At 49.2% G+C, this 22,534-nt stretch overlaps 1 protein-coding gene across 1 annotated transcript in view; it reads left to right on the top strand.

The window, feature by feature from the left end:
* ptprt (protein tyrosine phosphatase receptor type T) overlaps positions 1 to 22,534 on the top strand; it is a 301,390-nt gene that overhangs the window by 229,872 nt on the left and 48,984 nt on the right. Inside the window, exons 17-20 of the mRNA XM_064305091.1 lie at positions 1,298 to 1,449; positions 4,233 to 4,310; positions 4,957 to 4,992; positions 10,875 to 11,062. Of these exons, the coding sequence (XP_064161161.1) occupies positions 1,298 to 1,449; positions 4,233 to 4,310; positions 4,957 to 4,992; positions 10,875 to 11,062 (454 nt within the window). The remainder of the gene's footprint in view (positions 1 to 1,297; positions 1,450 to 4,232; positions 4,311 to 4,956; positions 4,993 to 10,874; positions 11,063 to 22,534) is intronic.

The following is a 22,534-nucleotide window of genomic DNA, read 5'->3' as shown; positions in this document are numbered from 1 at the left end:
TAGCAGAATAACCTTGAAAATGTCCTGCTAACCCATTGTGAGATGAGATGGTGTTGCGTGATAAGAAAGCTGCGGTAGCTTTTGTTCGGTGTGGCCAGGTTTGCCTGGGAGTGATCTATGGGCCTCACTGTGCTTGATAATCCTTCTCTACAATGCTACAGAAGGCTGGCGTTCTGATGTGTTGTTTTGGTCCGGAGGGTTGACATACGCGCGGAGAAACTTTGATTACGTTTGAAGCCCCGGAACTTCCCGGAGCTGTTTGTCGAAGTCCGCCGTTCGGTACTTGAGTGCCACTTCGCCATGCTCCTGTCATCAGATTTCACCGCTGACTTTTGACAAATTTATAACGGGGTCCGGACGTGCTTTGTTCCGCATGGCAAGCGCGTGACACCTCATGGCGGGACGCATTCTGGAACTCTTGGTTTATCGCCACCTAAAAATACCGCTAAGTGTAGTCCTGCAGTCCGGCTCGAGCGACTTGCTGAGTCTCCTCCGAGCCAAATCTCTTTATTTCCAACCCCTTCCTAAACGTAATAGGTTAGCAATGAGTAACATTATATTCTTTGAGTCACAATTTCTTTTACTTTTTTTGTTTTGTTTAGAATAAAGAATCCCCGGTACTTCCGGCCTGGTCAGACGTTCCTACGAACACGGTTGGCAGTGTTCGCGGGTGGGAAGCCGGTGAGGGTATGAGTCCTGGTTGTTGCATTAGCGACTCCAACTGGTTGGTCGGGGCGCCTGTTCAGCAGGGAGGGGATCTGTGGGAGATAGCGTGAACCTTCGCATGCGTTACGCTCTCCCAGTGAAACTCCTCGCCGTCAGGTGAAAAGAAGCGGCTGGCGACTCCACATGTAACGGAGGAGGCATGTGGTAGTCTACACCCTCCCCAAACCGACAGAGGATAGCGCATCGACCTGGATCATGATACACACGGGGAATTGGTGTTAAGACTAAATTGGGGAGAAAATGGGAGAAAAATGGCAAAAAAAAGAATAAAGAGTCCGTTCAGTAGACTGAGCCTTAGAGGTAGCATAACATATATCTTAAGTCTGAATGAGCCAATCACGTTCATGTATCCATATAAGGACATTCATAGCCATAGCGATAAACCGGCCAGTCTTTACATACAGTAAGGCGGTTGGCTTTTATTGGTCCTCCAGTGCGATAAACTGATTGGCTGTTGGTGTGTGAGCAGTGTGTCGCATGCGTGTGGAGCTTTGCTGTCGCGTGGCGTGGCGTGGGGGATGGCTTGGCGGGCCCCTGGGTTAACTCGTCTGTTTTGGGGACGTTTTTGAAGGAAGCTTGCTAAGAAGCAGAAGGAGACGGCCAGCAGCAGCACCCAGAGGGAGATGGGCCCGGTGGGGACTGCGGACAAGAGCACGGGCAAAGTGAGCACCCTCCACAAGGACGACCCCTTCTCCACGAGCACCCAGGACCTCAACAGCTTCTGTGAGTCCCTGTCCTCTCCTCCTTTCCCTGACTTCAGCCTCAGCCACAAATCATTATTTTATATTCTGGTCTTCACCCAAACAATAATGTTTCTAATTCATTTCTAATGTGTCACGTATAATATTTTAGCTCACAACAAAGACAATTTACTGCACATCTGTCACCAGTTACCCCCGGTGATCCTGCTCTATTCACTTTGAATCTCACATCTTTACAACTCAACTTATTTTTTTTGCTACACATATACAAATACACAAGGATTCGGTAAACACTGAATTCACAGCATTTGAAATGCTAAAAAAGCACATAAACACAACACATTTTTATTCTTTTCCAATGTAACAAGCCAGCGGAAGGTGGCATTTTAATTTGAGTGACCGTGGAACTGGCCAGTCCTCATCTGTGAAAAAATAAACATTGACTTCATGGAGACTCAGAGGCAGCCTGATTGGATTCTGATTGGATCGAAGCCAGGGCCTGGCACCCGATTGGCTGAAACGAGTCGCGGTCAGTAGGGTGAAGAGCAGCAGAATGCCGGCTCTCTCAGATGCTCCTGGGGGGAGGTGGGCAGGGCCACGCGTTTTCGTGTGCCTGAAAGAGAGACAGGCGCGTCCCGAACAAAGGGATGGCGGCAGCCTGGGCTCGGTGCCCCTCATTGTGCGGTTTCTTGATCCCTATTTTATTTCTTTTAAGTGGCGGCCCTTCCCACTGCGAGAGAGCAGTAATTAGGAGGAGCATCCCGGCCTCCTCGTCTTGGGAAAATGTCACACTGGCCTTTGTGGACGGATTAATTCGAAAGTTCAGGGCGGTGGCACAATCACGTCTCGGATAATGCACCGCGACCTTCTCACCGCAGCCGTTCCTCGCGCCCCCCCTCCCTCCCCCCCCCCCCCCCCAGTCAGGCCCTCCAGGCTGGTGCGCAGTCCAGTGCGCCTCTTCGCGGTACGCCTCTTCATAAATTCCGCCAGCGATATCGCAGCCAAAAAAAAAACTGTCTGTCGGGTGCCTGGCAGGTATGGGCCGCATGTGTAATTACCGCCATTGGTCAGCTTTAAATGGAGGCGTGACATTCAGAACCTTTACTGGGCACGTGCGCTTTTAATTTCAATGGGCGACTCGTATCGAGCCTTTTCACCAGCTCTGGTCAGTTTCAGACTTGCACCTGGATCTTGAATGCCTGAATGCCCTATGGACATCTTCTGTATCTTAAATATGTAAATGCCCTAGAGTTTATGCACCTGAATGTCCTGCAGGCACTGTGCTGTGTAGCTCATACACACCTGAATACCCTGCAGGCACTGTGCTGTATAGATCATACACACCTGAATGCCCTACAGGCACTGTATAGATCATACACCCCTGAATGCCCTACAGGCCCTGTGCTGTATAGCTCATACACACTTGAATGCCCTACAGGCACTGTACTGTATAGATCATACACACCTGAATGCCCTACAGGCACTGTGCTGTATAATCAAACTGAATGCCCTACAGGGAGTATGATCATCACACCTGAATGCCTCAGGCACTGTGCTGTATAGATCATACACCCTGAATGCCCTACAGGCACTGGCTGTATAGCTCATACACCCTGATGCCCTACAGGCCTGTGCTGTATAGATCATACACACTTGAATGCCCTATAGGCACTGTGCTGTATAGATCATACACCCCTGAATGCCCTACAGGCACTGTGCTGTATAGCTCATACACACTTGAATGCCCTACAGGCACTGTGCTGTATAGATCATACACCCCTGAATGCCCTACAGGCACTGTGCTGTATAGATCATACACACATGAATGCCCTACAGGCACTGTGCTGTATAGCTCATACACCCCTGAATGCCCTACAGGCCCTGTGCTGTATAGCTCATACACCCCTGAATGCCCTGTGTCTGTTCGTTTGAAGAGGAGCAGCCGTGTCCAGCACATACGTCAGGGTAGTGTGTGATCAGTCATCAGCATTATGCTGTCCAGCGCCTCTGAATCACAGGAGCTGCCGTCGCCAAGGTTGCGCCATTAAATCATTTCTCCTCCTTCCCTCTAATACATCATCAGAATGATCAGATCAGAAGACAGCGGGGGAGGATGGCGTCTTCTGATTGCTGGTTTGTTGCATAAACGGCAGCCAATCACAGCTCCGCTTGTCTTCACGCCCTGTTGATCCTACAACCATCCCTTCTTCCCGGTCCAGTTTCGTTTGGCTCCCCGCCCGCATGTGTGCCACACATGCGGGCGGGGATCATTATCTGCCTTTGGGTTTCTTTACGTTTGAAACTCGGTCGTCGCCGGAGCTCAGGACAAAGTCTGCGAGTGGCGGGTTCGCCGTAGCGCGATATAATGAGCTCATAACGGCACAGACCCGCACGGGCCTCCCTTTCCCCTGCAGCGGAGCGCATGTCGCGCTGCTCCCGGTCACCGAGATGATATCACTGAGGTGGAAGTGCTGTTTGCTGAGAGCCGGGCTTGTGCCCGCACGCAGGGTTCAGGGACTGTGGGATTTTATTGTGAGCTGAGAGTATCTGTCATCCAGAAGGTTGCAATGTGTTCTGTGACCCTGACAGTACTGAGACTCTGCAAAGCACAGAGGCTGATGGCCAGATAAAGAGACAGTGGGCTTCAGTGTCCTACGCGTAACAGGTTAGCGGCCGTCTTGTCTGGGCGCCATTTTGGCTCCAGCGTGGCACAAGACGATGCGGTTTCTCACCTCTCCCTGTGTTTCATCCCTCAGCCGTGTTTAATGTTGCTAAACTCTCCCCTTTTGTGTTTCTCCTTCCCAGCATCCCCCTCTCCCTGTTCCTTCTCTGTACAGGGCAAAACTCTTCAAAGCAAAAGTCTCTTGAATTCCTACTACTCAGGTACACCAGCACCTGTTCCTTGTTGAGGGTGTGGCATGGCATGATATGAATGCCTCTGTCAGCATGGACCAAAAGGAATGCGGTGATGTTAACCATGGAGAACTATCGGAAATATAGTTCAACCAACCAAGTTTCAACCAATGAACATCCACCTTACACTTGTTATTAAGGGACATTCTTGGAAGTGTTCTAATTTGCTGCATTGAAAAGTTTAAGTATTTCACAAAGATCATGCAGTATGCAGTTGCTGTAGTTCTGTAGGGATCATCAGAATGTGTTCTCTTAAAATGATGCCCTGTATGGCAGAGAGGGAACATTTTAATGGACATTTCTGTTAAAGACCAGAACTACGGCTGAAGACAGCACAAAAAAATTATTTTTTAAATTTTTGCTGTGATCTGTGGATATAGGAGTGTGGACCAGCTTTGGTGCATGCAGCTGTTTAGAAAATTTATCCAGATAAATTGGGTGGAACAGAGGCTGTGCAGTTCTGCCATAGGGTGAGGAGGTATACAATTGGTACAAGTAAACACTGCGTTCAAGATTCTGTGTCCTGTGTGCTAACAAGCAGATATTTTATAGGTGATTAAGAGAACCCAGCAGCTCTCAGGTCTATACTGATTCCTGTTTTCTGCTGTCTTTCTAGTGTCCAAGGAGCCAATCCCTGCAACCACGTCTTTAGGTAAGTGATATATTGACTCTCTCTGATCCCCATGACACTAATATGCATCACCCGCCTCCCTTCCCAGCAGCCTGCAGTGGCAGTCGCCCCTGTTTCTGTTTGTGTCATGTGACTCTAACGCGAGTTGCCGGGAGGCCCCCCCCCCGCTGGCGACAGAGCGGCCGACGGTAACGCCACTCCGCCGGCGGGAAGGAAGCAAGGTGGGCGGGGACAAACAAAAAGCCCCGTCAAACGCTACGCCCAGCCTCTCTCTCTCACTTGGGAGCAAAGCGCGTTTATGGATACCCGCAGTAAATTTGGGCTGTATGACACGTGTAAATGGCCCGCAGGAGGTGCAGCGATCGTCTTTCCCTGCCGGTGATGTAGCCGGGCTCCTTCATCTCGCCAGCGTGCGCAGTGGCCTGCAGGGGGCGCTCAGGAGGAGCGACAGGCAGAAAGAGCAGCTCGTTTTTTTGAATGAGCTCACGCTCAGGGTGGCTGCGTGGTTATAAGAATCCCTCAGAACTGCCGTGTGAGTCGGGCGGACTGCGCTATCAGCGAAGCCGTGAAGCCGCCATTGCTCTCAGATCTGATATTCAAGAGCTCGGACGTGACTCCCTTTAAATCAGCCACAGGAAGTTAATCGTATACCCGCGTGCGCTATTGACCAATGCTGCTCTCTCTCTTACTCCTGAGGCTGTGGTCACTTCAACATCACTCTAGATCTCTCTGTCGCTCTCTCTCTCTCACTGCTCTCTTTCTCTGTCTCACTCTGTCACTCAGCCTCTTTCTGTCTGTCTCTCATTCTCACTGCTGCCTCTCTCTATCTCTCTCTCACAGGCACACACCACTATTGCTCTATCGCCCTCTCTCTGTTTATCTCTCTCACTGCTCTCTTTATCACTCTCTTTCTCTGTCTGTCACTCTTTCTATCTCTGACATCTCACTGCTCTCTCTCTCTCTCTCTCTCTCTCTCTCTCTCTCTCTCTCTCTCTCTCGAGCTGTCACTCCGGTGCTGTTCTTTCCGTCCTGCGAGTGCTTTGCTCAGTCGGTTGCTGTGAAGCTGACACCTCCCCTCCTGCCGGTTCACGCTTTGATGTGACTCGCCCAGCAGCGCTAGCTGTTTCCCTCACCGGAGACCAAAGGGAAGGAGCGGAGGGGGCAGAGTGTCCAATTAAGGGCTCTTTCATAGCAGCGTGCCCAGGCTGAGCTCCGGATGACAGGCCGGTGTTCAACCAGCCGGGGCCGTCTGCACTGGGCTAGCGCTGCCGCTAACGCCGGCGGCTAACGGGCTCAGAGATTGCTAGGAAAGGAGGGAGATTCCGTGGCATTGGCCACATGTCTAGTGATTCCGAACGTCCGAAGTATAATTGTTGAAGAAAAAACTGTGGTTTTGGAATTCATTTTGGTGAAATATTTCACAAAAAAAGAAACGCTGAAATACATTTTTATATGAAGCTTTCATCATAAATAACAGCTACATAGGAGAGACCCCTGTTTTTCCTGTTGATGAATGAATGTATATTCAGAAGGGTTCCTGTGGGTACTTCTGATACTAAGTGGCGTTGAAAGTACCAAGCACACACACCCTTATCCTAAAGCCCCTTCAGAAAGTTAACCACGGTGCCATTCAAGGGTCATTTTAACCCAAGAAATTCTTTGTAATGGGAAAAACATTGTGAAATTATTAATCAAGCACTCCACTTCAGCGAGATTCCAGTGTGTTTCGTTTGCAATACTTCACATTATATTACATCCTGGCATTTTGAAGATGAGATGTTTTTTATTATTATTATTAAAACAGTCAGGTTATACAGCGATTCTAAAGTGGGGTGCAATCACAATGCCCTACCTGGGAATCGAACCAATAACCTTAGAATCACAAGCCCGGTTCCGTCACCATCGTAATGTACTGTCACCTAGTCTGCGCTAGCCTGAGAAATGATATATTGGATTGTAATTCTGTTTGCCAGACTTTTCCACTCAAGGTAGCCGTGATGCTCTTAAGAGACAGAAATGAGTCATGAATCCCACACCTGTTTTCAAAGGGTTCGAGAGTTCAGACCACAGTTAGCGGCACAGGCTTCTTAAGGGAGCAGAAAAAAATATTATGTATTATGTAAAATCTTTTTTTAAAGCTATATTTAGTCGGGCTAATTGAGGCCCATTTTAACGTAATTTAAAATGTCATTATCTTGTCCCCCTTCTAAGAGCTGTCAAATGTATTTCTGTATGGAGGATAATTAGCGGTAATGGCGGGGAACCGCGTTGTTTAGCGATAATGTAGCGCTGCTGATAATTGAGCTTAATGCGATTTCGGCGCTAATCACCGCTACGCTCGGCGCACGCTGGCTGTGCTCCTGCGCTAATAAGGGGGACTGTTATCAGGCCGCTCCCTTAAAAAGGCACAAACGCATTCGCGAACGTCCTCTCTTTCCTCAGAGAGGAGCAGGAGCTCTTTCGATCGGTCCGGTGACGAGCTGACGGCGGGTCCGTTGAAAGCTCCCGCCTCCCGGTCCCGCCGAGGTAGGCGGGGCCTCCAGCATCGGGGGGACGGCCGTCTCTTTTCACGGCACCGTCAGTCACAAGGGGCGTCCGGCCAATCGGCTTTCACTGTGGGCGGGCCCAGCGAACCCAGCTGGTCTGCAGGCTGGCGTGTAGCCTTCCGTTTGGTTCTGTGATCCATCATTGAAGCCCTGTTACAGCGCGGGGTGTGCTTCATCACGCACAGCACGCGTCTGAGGGGGTTTCGTTTCATTTTGGGGAGGACACCGTCTGACCACATCGCCGTTCTGATGTGTGTTTCTGCGAACTCAACGCTCGGCGTGCGTTGAGGCCCGTAGCTCAGCGCCCTGGATCACCGCTCAGCTGTAAGGCCTGCGACCGGACTGAGCCCGCGTCCGCGTCCGCTCCCGTCCGACGCCACGTCTTTCTAATTCAGAGCACAGCCTGCCACTTATGGGGCTCCAGGAAGACAGCCTAACTGCCATTTTTTACTGGCCGTTTGGTTTATCTGTGCACTAAAAAATATTCATTATTAAATATATATATATATATATATATATATATATATGACAAAACATTCACCCGAGGTCAAATTATGCAGGATTAGCATAAAGATATCCTTATCTGCCCAACTTTCTGAAGTGGGAGAATGCAAATGCATATATTTTTTTTTTTGTTGCGTTGTTAAATAGCGTATTTGACCTTGGCTGTAGCCCCGAGCATTCGCGGTTCAATATTTCAATGGTTGAGAATCGCAGACGCGCGCGCGTTCCTGCTAATATTTACAGCACGGTTTATCCTCTGGGGCCGCCACACTGAGAGACAGAAGCTGATGAATAATGAATGAAGGCCAGGTTGGGGGTTTAGTGGTTGTCAGTACAGATTTGGGGAGGCAGGTTGTGTCCGTTGTGCCCTGTAGAATCCTTCCCTCCATACCTCCAGGTCACGGTCGCTCTGCGTCTCCCTCCCTCTACGTTCTGACGCACCGCACTTCACCATTTTCACAAATCTTTCTCCATTTCCAGTTCCCCTGCCACACTGACCCTCTCTGTGTCAGTTCCCCTGCCACACTGACCCTCCCTGTGTCAGTTCCCCTGCCACACTGACTCTCTCTGTGTCAGTTCCCCTGCCACACTGACTCTCTCTGTGTCAGTTCCCCTGCCACACTGACCCTCTCTGTGTCAGTTCCTCTGCCACACTGACTCTCTCTGTGTCAGTTCCCCTACCACACTGACTCTCTCTGTGTCAGTTCCCCTGCCACACTGTCTCTCTCTGTGTCCAGTTCCTCTGCCACACTGACCTTCTCTGTGTCAGGTTTCCCTACACACTGGACATTTTGTCTGTGTCAGTTCCCCTGCCACCTGTCCTCTCTGGTCCATTCCTCTCGCCACACTGACCTTCTCTTTCAGTTCCCTGCCACACTGACCCTCTCTTGTCAGTTCCCCTGCCACACTGACCTCCTGTGTCAGTTCCCCTGCCACACTGACCTCTCTGGTCAGTTCCCCTGCCACACTGACCCTCTCTGTGTCAGTTCCCGCCACACTGACCTCTCTGTGTCAGTTCGCCTGCCACACTGACCCTCTCTGTGTCAGTTCCCTGCACACACTGACCTCTCTGCTGTGTCAGTTCCTCCTGCCACACTGACTCTCTCTTTTATCATCCCCTGCACCTCCACACTGACTCTCTCTGTGTCAGTTCCCCTGCCACACTGTCTCTCTCTGTGTCCAGTTCCTCTGCCACACTGACCTTCTCTGTGTCAGTTCCCCTGCCACACTGACCCTCTCTGTGTCAGTTCCCCTGCCACACTGTCTCTCTCTGTGTCAGTTCCCCTGCCACACTGACCCTCTCTGCGTCAGTTCCCCTGCCACACTGACTCTCTCTGTGTCAGTCCCCCTGCCACACTGGGTCTGGCTGGCCAGGAGCTCTACTGTGGTGCCAGCTTGTGTCCAGTGGATTACACTTCTTAGTGCGCGATCGCTGAAAGTGCGTGATGAATTTTTCAAGACAATTAAGGCGCAAGTGGCTGCATTAATAAAAACATGAGAGGCCAATCAGCGGCCTGCGTTTGCAGTGGCGCTTTAAGGATTTGAGCATGCATGCGATGCCAAGAACTCCTCCCGTTCGTCTCCCCGCTCCCCATACTAATGCGCTCATTAGCGACAATGAACTACTCGAGTTCTCCGAATCCTAATCCGAGAAAGAGTCATTTGCAAGATGTCTTTCTGAACCGGTCCCATCGAGAAGTGTTCCCTGCAAGACTCATTCGACTCGCGGGCATCGTTACTGATCGCGGAGTGGCGGCTGGCCGTAGATGAAATGCCTGTTGTCTAGCAACAGGGTCTTTTGAAGTTACCAAAGGCCAGAGACTGTTAGGTACTGAATGCTTTAGTCTTTGGAACTTATTAGAAGTGCTTTGCTCTACATTAAAGTCGCAACCAGACTGTGTGGGAAACGCTTTCAGGCTCACTACAGCCCTACAATTATTTCAGCCAGCCGTTCCGGGGATTTCTATATATAATTAAAAACAATCTAAATATTTGCAGCAGTGTTCTTCAGTGCTCCTGAGAGCCCTTGTTTCAACTTCAAAAGTTCCAATCAGATAAAATCAGTGGTTTATACAGCAGCAGCAGTTTCCAATAAACTTAAGAATAGAACATAAGAATATATAATTAAAAAAGCAGAACCTTCAGCCCATCTAGAACATAAGAATGCATAATGAGGAGAACAGGCCATTCAGTCCATCTAGAACATAAGAACACATAATGAGGAGAACAGGCCATTTGGCCTACAGTATCTAGACTCACCACTCACCTACAGACTAGGGCACTTCCAGCACTGTGTCACACGAAGACTTGAACACTCTGAGTGCCTCTGCCTCTATGACATGACCTGGAAAATTGTTCTGTTCAACTGTCTGTGAAAGAAGTGCTTCCTGATATCACTGGAATTCACAGGCTGATATCACTGTGGAGTTTGCCCTCTGCTCATTTATACAGGCTGATATCACTGTGGAGTTTGCCCTCTGCTCATTTATACAGGCTGATATCACTGTGGAATTTACAGGCTGATATCACTGTGGAGTTTACCCTCAGCTCAGTTTTACAGGATGATATCACTGTGGAGTTTACCCTCAGCTCATTTATACAGGCTGATATCACTGTGGAATTTACAGGCTGATATCACTGTGGAGTTTACCCTCAGCTCATTTATACAGGCTGATATCACTGTGGAGTTTACCCTCTGCTCATTTATAACAGACTGATATCACTGTGGAGTTTACCCTCAGCTCATTTATACAGGCTGATATCGCTGTGGAATTTACCCTCAGCTCATTTATAAAGGTGTCTCCAGGTTTTTGGGGTTTTTTGGGCCTGACCTCCCCTGTTCCCTCCGTACAGACAGCAGCCACGGAGAGATCCCCCAGCCCACACTGAGCATCCAGACCTACCCGTACGGGGGCTGTGAGTCTGTGGAGATGTCCTACCAGGCCGGTCAGTTCCAGCCGGCCATCCGCGTGGCTGACCTCCTGCAGCACATCACCCAGATGAAATGCGGCCAGGGATATGGCTTCAAGGAGGAGTATGAGGTAAGAATGGTTAGTACGCCTTTGTCACCTGTAATGGGGTTAGTACGCCTTTGTCACCTGTAATGGGGTTAGTACGCCTTTGTCACCTGTAATGGGGTTAGTACGCCTTTGTCACCTGTAATGGGGTTAGTACGCCTTTGTCACCTGTAATGGGGTTAGTACGCCTTTGTCACCTGTAATGGGGTTAGTACACCTTTGTCACCTGTAATGGGGTTAGTACGCCTTTGTCACCTGTAATGGGGTTAGTACGCCTTTGTCACCTGTAATGGGGTTAGTACGCCTTTGTCACCTGTAATGGGGTAGTACGCTTTGTCACCTGTAATGGGTTAGTACACCTTTGTCACCTGTAATGGGGTTAGTACGCCTTTGTCATCTGTAATGGGGTTAGTACACCTTTGTCACCTGTAATGGGGTTAGTACGCCTTTGTCATCTGTAATGGGGTTAGTACACCTTTGTCACCTGTAATGGGGTTAGTACGCAATTGTCACCTGTAATGGGGTTAGTATGCATTTGTCACCTGTAATGGGGTTAGTACGCCTTTGTCACCTGTAATGGGTTTAGTACACTTTTGTCACCTGTATTGGGGTTAGTACGCATTTCTGGCCTATAACAGGGTTAGTATGCATTTCTGACCTGTAAGAGCAGTAATACATCATTTTCACCTGTAACTGGATTAGTACAGCATTCTCATCTATTTGTATTTCAGTTTGTATTTCTTTCTCCTCTCCAACAGCAGGATCAGTATGCAACTAATATTCCACGTATATCATTTGGTGTAACTCGCTTGATGTGAATATCGCATTGCTTGGGTACCTGTGCTGTCATGTACTTCACTGTATTTTATGAGCGTATTTTGTATATGCATAGAGCTGCACTGTATTGCTTTTGACTGGACTAGCTGAAGGATGTCTTCATTAATCACGCAGAGTCAAATCTCTGGCCCGCTCCCGTCCACTCAGCACTTTCAGCAAGGCAAAGGTAACGACGGTCCAATCAGACGCGGCGTTCTTAGAGGGCTTCGCGCATGTAATATTCATTAGCCGTCATTCATGCCGCGGCTGCATGAAATAAGGGTCACGCGTCAATTTTGTTGCGTTCCACCTCGTCGCCAGGGGAATAAAAGAGGAGAGGTCTGCGTGTTCGGCTCAGCTGTTCAGTCGCCCCACCTCTGTCAGTTTCCCCAACCCGGGGCGTGATTGAATTAGTTTGGCGTGACATCATTTGCGCGTCGTTTCCCTGGGCGCGCGCGCGTTCCCGTACGCGGTGATGGCGTCGGCGGCGGCGGCAGCCACGCGGGGGCCGGCGGATCCCAGAGGCCCCTTTCCCGAGCGTGAGGACTAACGGACGCGTGGCGTGGCGAGCGGGGGCTCACTCTGCGAGCGCGTTATAGCGGCTGACTAGCCCCGCCCCCCTCCTCCCCCCACCACACACACACAGGTGTTTGAGCCGATCCGTTTCTGCGGAAACGGCGCCGGAATTCCCCCCCCGCTTTCCTTGGCCTCACGCTCTCCCCATTACGAACGTTTCAGGAGAAATCGCATAAAGTCGCTGCGGATGGGGAGGCCTGCCAGTCCTCGGGCGGAAATTTGTGGCTGTCTCTCTCGGCTCGGAGTTTCCCCCGTTCATATTCTGTGCTGTTTCAGCTCTGGGCTTAAATCAAATTTCTAGCTCTATCGCTTTTTTATTTTATATATGAAGAGAAAGTATAAGGCCTCTCAGACGCATCAAATATTTATTGCAAACTCAATTTGAAAACACCATTAATATTGATAGATTTTGGAAAGAAAATCTCAAATCAAACAAAAACTCTTGCTCAACATAAAAACTCCCCGACTACTCCCCGGTCATCGCTTCTTTTACTCTGAAAGTTGGTCTTGGTCTCACCTACTGCTCTTTCTTTAAAAGAAAATCCCAAATCGACATTGCAGTGTGTATTTAGATGTGTTTCAGTTTTGATAGATACCTTCTGAAGGGTTTCATTTCATGTGATAACTGGTCATTAAAGGAATACTATGCAGGATTTTTTCCCTTGCTTTGCTCATGCATTTACAATCAAAAATGTTCTTTCAAATCTCCTCCTCCATTCTCAACTCCACCTACACCTACAAGATGGCAACGCCAACACACTAACAAAACTAGACTTTTGCTAGCTCGCTATATCGTAACATCTTATTGCAGACTGTTGGAATCATGATAGTTACCAAGACGACCCTATCTCTCCAGCACTAACCCAGCTAAAAACGCACCACTCACTGTAGCCAATCCATACACATTCTTCTTTTTCTTCTACTCATTTTTCCATTGATCACATGCTTTTCAGATACAGCCCACAAAAAAGGCTTTGCCTAGAAACATCCCAAACACTTTTTTAGAATATCAAATACAGACAGACAAGCCTGGACTGCCAGTGCATAATAGTAATGACTGAGCATGGCTGTTTTATAATATCTTCAAGGTCTAAATCCTGCATAGTATGCCTTTCAGCTGTTTTATTTAATATGTTTCTATTGATTTGTATAAAGTTCTATATTGATGCATGACTCAGTTATATTCAACCTCTCTTCACCATCCCTACCCTTCCTGGAGGGTTCTGTCTCTGGTTTTCAAGCCAACATCTGCTCTTAATTAGCCAATCAGCCCAAACATTTACATGATGTGGCATTTTAACAACATTTATTCTGAAGCTCACGAATGGCAGCTGACTGTCTGTTTGTGTGTCCTTGTGTGAAAACCTTATTTAAATTTACGGTGGTCTAATCTACAAGCAAGCTACCACTGGTGTACGCAGATAATGAGCCAACGGACTCATTTATGTAAAGGAGCTAAATGACAGAAACAGAGGTTGACCACAAACCCAGAAACGGATACAGTCCTACGGGAACCGGGTTCTCTGTCCCTGCTCTAGATAAATCCCATGCGCGTGCATCTTGTATCCAGTCTGCCGATGACCGCCTGCCATTGTTAGAACCGTAAGCCTCCGTGTCCCAGTTCCCTTATCGTCATCGAAAACCTGCTGCTCGGCTCCTCGCAGTCATCTGTAAAAACAAAGGATCCTTTCACCGACTGAACGCTGAGGATGACTCACAGCTGTCACTGCGAAGCCGCCCTTCTCGGCTAGTGAACATCTACCCCGTGCGCAGTGATGCTAAAAGTGGTAGGGGGGGACTGGGTTGGAGCTGGCCTTTCGTTGTGACCCGTATGTTACCTTGGGGGTGGCACTACAATAGTGTAGTGGAGGAGTAGATCCTTAGGGGGTTCATGAGATGAAAGGACCTGCATCCTGAATTACTCTGCTATATCAACGCATAACAAATAATAGTTATATAATTTCCCTCCAATTACATTGCATTATTCCAACGTGAGAAAATGATACCCGTGAGTGGATAATTTGCTGTGAGCAGGCTTAAGGGATCGGAGTTTTGATGATTTATTTTGGCTGGACTGAACTGAAGGGGCAGTGTAGATGAGGCTCCACCCACTCAGCCACTTCCTGGTACAGCCCTAACTCCTTCCTGTTTCAGCACCGCCCCCTTCCCGTTTCAGCACTGCCCTCTTCCTGTTTCATCACCACCCCCCCCCCCCCACTCCCCCCCTTCTTGTTTCAGGGCTAGCCCCTGTCCTGTTATAGCAATAGCCCCTTTCCCCTGCTGTAAACACCGAACTTGAAGAGATACAAGCACCCCCCTTGCCTCTCGCGTGAAAGGATCATCCATCAGCCAAGACGTTTTTATAACACCCCTTTCTTATCGCCTTCCTCTAACCTGATTTGCTTCCCCAATTTCGGACCCGTCCGGGCGTAAATGAAGCTGGTGGTCTTTTAGCGCTGATGTGTGTCACTGGCTGCTCCGTGCCAGCCACCTGGCTCAGGAAACATCCAGGCTTCTTTATCGGCCTGATGTGACCAGAAGAGATTAGGCAGGGCGCGGAGGCGGTGGGCTGGGAGTGTGTGTTCTCAAAGGATGATGGGAACCTGGCCGTGCCAAAGCCTACGTCTAGCTCTGTGGCGCCCCCCCCCCCCAATGTGTGTGTGTGGGTGCGTGTGCGTGTGTGTTATTGAAAGCGAGAGCAATATCAGGACTCAAATGAGATCCATCGGGCTGTAGCCACCTGCACTGCCTGTAGGTTTAATCAGGCCATTATTCACGGAGTGACGGATGCAGTGACACGGACACGGACGGCCAGCAGGGGCGAGAGGCTGGGAGCGACGGAGCCGTGGGAGGGATGCGGAGGAGAAGCCAAAAAAAAAAAAAAGAGTAATGTAGAGGCACAAAGGCGAAAGAGATGGAACAGCCTTCTCACAGATAATAAAGGATCGGGCGATTCGAGGCAGAGAACTTAGGCGGAAAACAAAGGTGGAGGCTTTTTTCTTTCATCTTGTGTTCTTTGAACGTGACGGTCACCCCTGCACATAACAGCTGTTTCGAATCTACTCACCCTACCGTACGGGGTAAAGGGGGCCATGTCCAGGCTTTTGTTCATGGTGTGTACCTTAACCCTGTAAGGTCTGAGATCACAAATATGTTAATTGACGAAGAAGAAGAAGAAGAAGAAGACATTTTATTTATATAGTGCCTTTCCTGAGCTCAAGGTCACTTAACAAAATTAAAAGGTTAAAAAACAAGTACAGTGAATACAGAAGGCAAAACGTATACATAGGACAGCAATACAGAACAGAAGGCAGTATAAGATAACATACAAACAACAAACATACAAAGTGAGGCAATAGAGAAGCTAAGGGTAACTTATGCTGAAGTACCAACACTCATTCCTGAACATTCTATTGCTGATGTAACAATCATTACTAGAACACTGACTTTGAATTTTGAAAATACATTCCAAAAAACCTGCTCTTCAAAGAATTTAGATGTTAAAACGCATCATTCAGGCAGGCACTGTCTGTACATCTGACGGTAACATCTTACAACAGTTTTTTTTATTTGATGAAGCTGAATCTTTTTGCTGCCACCTCAGTTTGAATATTTTATCCTTCATATAGTATTTCATTACTGGATGAATAATTTTCTTTCTGGCGCAGATGTTAATAAAATTAATGTGGAATGTAAAGTGTTTTCATTAGCATATTTATGTTACCTATGTGGATCCAAAAAAGGATCAATCAGACATAAATGACTCACTCACTAAGCAAAATAAGTACAACACAGTGCTCATCCATGTTTATATTTATACACACTGCATGAAAGGAGAGACAAGCACACACCTCCTCACCCCCATCCCCCATCCCCCCCCCCCCACCGCCCCTAGGGACTCCCTCCCCCTACCCCCTCCTTTCTGTTCCCACTGCAGCAGCTCCGAGTTTTTTCTTTTTTAATTTGTTTTCTTTGTGCGTTTTCCCCCAAAACTTGGAATATTAATCAGTTTTTGAAAAACAGACAGATTTGAGATGAAAGGGATTCCATTAAGGGTGTTTTGTTTTCTGGTCTGAAAACAACCGCCCCTCCACCCCCCCCCCACCCCCCCCCCCCCCCGAAAGGGAAAAGAAGCTTGATGAGTCCTCTGGGGAAGAGGGGGGTGTAATAACCTTTCTCTCGATCACTTTTCCACAGTCTCACTGCACACAGTAAAGAATGCATGATCCCCTCAACAGTTGTTTGGTCTCCAGCTAACAAAATCAGGGCAGCTACATGATCAAGATGGGTCACAGGGTCTCCAGGGGCCCCCCAGCCCAGCTCCTGGGGCCACAGGGTCTCCAGGGGCCCCCAGCCCAGCTCCTGGGGCCACAGGGTCTCCAGGGGCCCCCAGCCCAGCTCCTGGGGCCACAGGGTCTCCAGGGGCCCCCCAGCCCAGCTCCTGGTGCCTCAGTGTCTACAGGGGCCCCCAACTCTGGTCCTGGAGAGCCGCCGGGTCTGCTGAGTTTTTGTTCTCTCCTTAAATACTACAACCACTTTAGTCCCAATAAACCAGGTTACCTGTGTAAACGACTGCTTTAATTGATCAATTAAGTTCCAAGTAACAACAAAAACCAGCAGGCCTTACCGCTGTCCAGCCACCTCTGGCCTACACGGATGTCTGTAAACACACGTATTTAAAATGTGCGTTTACATGAATGAATTTCATTCATAACATAGGTGGTTTACCTCTTCTTCTGTGTGCTCTACATCTCTTTGCTACCTGCAATGCAACCTACACCTCCATTGATATTGTCCTGTAGTTCATAGACATGTTTTTGGGGGTGTTTTTTTCCCCAAGCCTGTGTATAGGCAGCCTGATGTGCTTGGAGCTGAACTCCATGTTGAGGGAGCTAACGCTCCCTAGCTGGGGGCATGCACACTGAAAACAGATTCCTATATGCGCTGGGCAGGTGGCATTGTGTAGACAGTCCAGAAAAATTCCATTCAATTCCAACAAATGAGATGGGTTTTCCAATCGCCTTCCTGAACGCATCGGGCTTAAAAGACTGCTTTTTGTTTCGCAAACAAATTGCTCGCGGCGAGCGAGGAGAGCCCTCGTGCGATTTTGCGCGGCCCCTCGCGAGCGTCTCAGAGCAGAACTCAACTCCGTCCCCAGCCCCCTCAAACCGGAGATGGGAAAAGCCGTTAGAATGCGATACACAAACATCCTTTTTTTTTTTTTTTTTTGTAAACTTATTTTTTCGCTCTGATCTTTGGTCGCGACGGAGACGAAACCGTAATGCGCAGCGGTAACCGGGGGCGATATCCGAGCCGCTGCGCGCTGAAGTGCGGCGTGTTTTTTTTCTGCTTTTAAGAGAGGCTCTCGTTCTCTACGGGGATACGGAACGACTGATTTTGTACGTCTTGATTTTAAGGCTCTCTCCGGCTTTGATCGTGGCGTCTGCTTGCTACCCTTTGAGTTCCCGGGCGTGATTGCCGTTATCAGACGTGCTCCTGCCTCTCTTCGCGTCCCGTCTTCTATCTGTGCGAGTGCTCGTGTTTACTCTCCCAAGAAAAAGAAAAAGGAAACTCAACCTGGAGTTCTAAACCAGACAAAATGAAATGAGTGGTTAATGTGACCTGGATCTTCTTGAAGGCTCTCTTTTAGGTCTTTGGTTTGCGTGTAACTTGCAGGCCCGTTTTGGCTGTTTGGGCTGTGATAAATGTCAGGTTTTGGGGTCCCCGTGTTGGCCATTGGGCTATGATAAATCTCAGGTTTTGGGGTCCCTATGCTGGCAATTGGGCTGTGATCAATCTCACATTTTGGGGTCCCTATGTTGGCTGTTGAGCTGTGATAAATCTCACATTTTGGGGTGCTGTCAGTCACCCTTCTGCAGGCTGACCAGGCCTGCCTGGGGCTCCACTCACACTGAGTTTGGATATTCTGAGTTAGCGTGGGAATTGGACATATTCAGCCCCTCATTGAGTTAATTAAGAAAACAAAAAGACGTTTAAAAGCATGGCTGCAGTGTTAGCATGGCTGCAGTGTTAGCATGGCTGCAGTGTTAGCAGGGCTGTAGTGTTAGTATGGCTGCAGTGTTAGCATGGCTGCAGTGTTAGCGTGGCTGCAGTGTTAGGGTGGCTACAGTGTTAGCATGGCTGCTGTGTTAGAATGGCTATGGTGTTAGCAGGGCTGTAGTGTTAGTATGGCTGCAGTGTTAGCATGGCTGCAGTGTTAGCGTGGCTGCAGTGTTAGGGTGGCTACAGTGTTAGCATGGCTGCTGTGTTAGAATGGCTATGGTGTTAGCATGGCTGCAATGTTAGCATAGCTGCAGTGTTAGCATGGCTGCAGTGTTAGAGTGGCTGCAGTGTTAGCGTGGCTGCAGTGTTAGTACGGCTGCAGTGTTAGAGTGGCTACAGTGTTAGCATAGCTGCAGTGTTAGCATGGCTGCTGTGTTAGCATGGCTGCTGTGTTAGCATAGCTGCAGTTTTACCCTGGCTGCAGTGTTGCAGCTCAGCCCAAACGGCGGTGGGAAAGCGTGCCGTGAGGGCTTGTGCTCAGCATGGCTCAAGGTTATGGCAGGGCTGTTCTGGATGTGAAGGCTGCAGCCTTCAGGCAGCAGGTTGAGCATGAAGAACGGAAACACGCTGCCACATAACTCAGCCCGCTGCCGTCACGCCGCTTTGCCCTTGCCAGCTGTTGTAGTTACTTTGAGCGTCAAAACACAGCATTGATTTAAAATGTCGCCATATTAAAGGCTCTTTTTAAATGGAAACCCCTGTACAAAGTTGTTGTTTGCATCTAATGCATCTGGTCATTAAAAGGTACTGAAGTTTCTTCAGTGACATGTGCCTGTCCTAGTTCTTTTCTCAGAAAGCGAAAGCTTGTAAAGTTACACAGCCTTATTAAGCTACTGACCCCTCTGTTCCTGCATAAATCATCCAGCCCCCCCCCCCCCCAACCATGTTCATCTGTGTAGCCAGTGATCCAGACTGATGTCTGGCTCTTTTGGGAGTGACAGATGGGCGTGATCCTCCCCTCTGTTCTTTAGAGCGCCGTGGGAGGGGGAAAACACCTGGGGGAGAGAGAGAGAGAGAGGGGGGGGGGGAGAGGAGAGAAGAGAGAGAGAGGGGGAGGGGAGAGGAGGAGAGAGAGGGAGAGGAGAGGAGAGGGAGAGAGGGAGAGAGAGAGGGAGGAGAGAGAGGGAGAGAGAGAAAGAGAGATACTTCCTTCTGCACTGTAATGAATATACTGAAATTCACAAGGAGTTATTTGAAAAATATAATACTTCAAAGTTTTGCCACACTGAACAAAAATTACCCATCTTACCCATTTTTATTTTATTTATGTATTATTATTATTAAATTAATTTATTCATCAATTTTTGTCATTACTGTTGTTCTTGTAACTTTTGCTTTGGCAGCACTGTGCATGGCATGCCATCAAAGAACCTTGAAATTGAAATTGAGAGAGAGAGAGAAAGAGACCATGAAAAAAAAAAGATTACAGGGCAAAAAATGACAGGGCAAAAGTAAATGCTTCTTTGAATAAATGCGTTTCCCTCTGTTCTGGAAAAAACTCCTCTTCGGGGTGCGTTTTTGGAGGTTGGCCGTCGCTCCTTAAGGTCGACTGGCTGACGGGGAGGCGAGGGCCGAGGGGAGGGGGGTCGGGGCTCGCTCTCGCTGAGTCGGCGAGCTGCAGAACAGCTCAGCCGCCCGCGTCCCCTTCAGCGGACGCCGAAGGACAATTCGGCATGAATTAGCCACGGAGCGACAGAGCCGTCCGCGCTGTTTATGGGTGGGCCCTCCATACGGGCCCCCTGCGAAGTGTGAACACAGACACGCTCGGCAGCGTGCCGTGTGCAAGGGCAGCGGCCCCCATCCAATCCGCATCCGTCCTCAACTTTCCCTTATGAATGAATGCAGGCGTTGCACCTTTTCCTTCACAAAGGCACCGTGATTTAATTTAGGTCAAATACGTGGTATCACCCTTCATGAATGGTCCTTCGCGACACACCATACGCCTGTTTGCAGTTGGTGTCATATGCATTCATGAAGGCTTATGTAGTGTTATGTTCCTTGTCTTATGTTGTGTTTGTGAAGGAGTTATATAGAGCTTATGAAGGACTCTTTATATGAAGAGTTTTATGCCATGTTAATATGCCAGCAGCAAAACCATAAAATTACAAGATATAATATTGTCGTTGTTGTCAGTTCTATTAATGTATGGCAAATTAAAGAAAGATTACAGAAAATTGAGAATCGTTGTAAATAGGTGGGATCCAAACTGTAGGTCCACGATTGCTCATGTATCTACAGTATATGTCTCTCTGTAATTGATTTGATTGTCGCTTTGTGTACTTCTTGCTCGTCTGGTGTTTGTTAGCCAAATGAAATGTACTTTCGTAAGATGCTCTGGCTAAAATAGACTGCTGAAGGACTGATGTGTAAGTTGTACCGACAGATGGTCACACAGCACTAGGCAAAGGACATTGTCCAGGGGAGATCGACAGAATAGACAAACCTCAGTGGAACCAATTTGGGGGGAAAGTTTAAAATCATTCCACGCTGACCCCTTAACAGGTGACCAAGCAGAGGTCCAGGAGAATGGTGTGAAGCAGTTACAATGTCACAGATAATGGCTACAAATAAACAGGTCAGTTCAAAAGGCATCTGAGGGGATTCGCTGATACAGTGCCAAGGCCTTGAGGCTTAAAACAGAGGTGTTGTTCAGCAGCCTTAGAGCTGCAGCAGGGTCACCCTCATCCCCCCGAACTCCAGGATATTGGCACAGGACAGTCCCGGGTTATGAGGGTAACAAATAAAGTGTCATAAGTGTCAAAAATATCAGTTATTTACTTTCTTAACTTCGAAGTAACGCACGCATTCACAGATGGAAGTAGGTTTTAAATGTGCGGCACGGCGCTGTTTGTGCGGTAATGCAGGGGTGTTCGGTGAGCTGCGAGCCTCTTTCTGGGCCGCCGATGCAGACAGGAATCTTCGCACCCTTTTCCAGCGGGCGGGGGAGCGGAGGCAGGCAGGCAGGCTGGCGGCTCCCGCTGAGCCGTCTCCGCAGCGCAGCGGGGCGGATTGTTCCGGGCTCTCAGCGGAGACGCGCGCGCGTTTTATCCGTCGCCGCCCAGCGAGCTTCTCCGGCGCGTTTAAGAGCAGGTCGAGCGCGACTCTTCCCCCCCGCGCCTTTCAGTCGGGCCCGTTAACGCGGAACAAGTTTCCGGAAACTTCTCGCCGACGCCCTTTCGGACGAGGACCTCGGACGACGTCCCGCGCGCATTTGAGGAGCCAGTCCGCTCCTTCGTTCCGTGCGTAGCCGGGGCGAAGCGAGGAGAGAGCTTCAGCCGCGTCCTTCGGCGGGAGCGTGTGAAGACGACGGAATGCGGGCTCGTGCCGCCCCCCCCCGTCCTCGACGCGACGTGCGCTCACGCGTCGCGTCCGCCCCGCTCGCCCCCACCCGGCGGGTCCCTGTCGGCCGCTCCGGTCACGGCCACGCCCTCCTCTGTCTGTCACTCGCGCGTTCGCTCGTTCGGACAAGGCTGAAGTGCCGCCCAGTTCACCGCAGGAAGCGGCTTCGGCGTACCGTCCAAACGCTGGCCACAGCAGGCCTGGGGGCAAACGAAGACAACACCTGACAGTTAAGCTTTCAAAACTTAGTCAAAGGCTACTATGGTAAGGCTGCATTCACACCAGATCAGGCAATGCGGAAACACTTTGCCGCAGGGTTGTGCGGCAGTGTGGGCGTGTTGTGAACTTTAACCCCCCCCCTCCATTTCCTGTCCGCTAACTCAAAAAAAAAAAAAAAGAACAAAAAACGCAAACCGAAGGAAGTTTCTTGCTGTCGTTATTTTGCAGCGTAGACTGCCAGCCAGACGCAGACGTCGAAGCTGGGTACACAAAATAAACCAAGCGAGGACACACCTGGGAGAGTATCCATCGTTTGGTCCATGAACTCCATAGTGCTAGGTACAATAAACTAACATGCAAGAACTGCTAAATAGCGAATCTTTTATACAGCTTAATTCCGACGTTCGGAATTGATATTTAGCTAGTAATTATTGTTTTGGTACTCGTCCCATTACCCGGTACTGTCAAATCACGATAACGATT

Source organism: Anguilla rostrata, chromosome 13, assembly GCF_018555375.3.
Source record: "Anguilla rostrata isolate EN2019 chromosome 13, ASM1855537v3, whole genome shotgun sequence".
NCBI lineage: Eukaryota > Metazoa > Chordata > Actinopteri > Anguilliformes > Anguillidae > Anguilla > Anguilla rostrata.
This window is presented reverse-complemented; position numbering and strand designations above follow the sequence as displayed.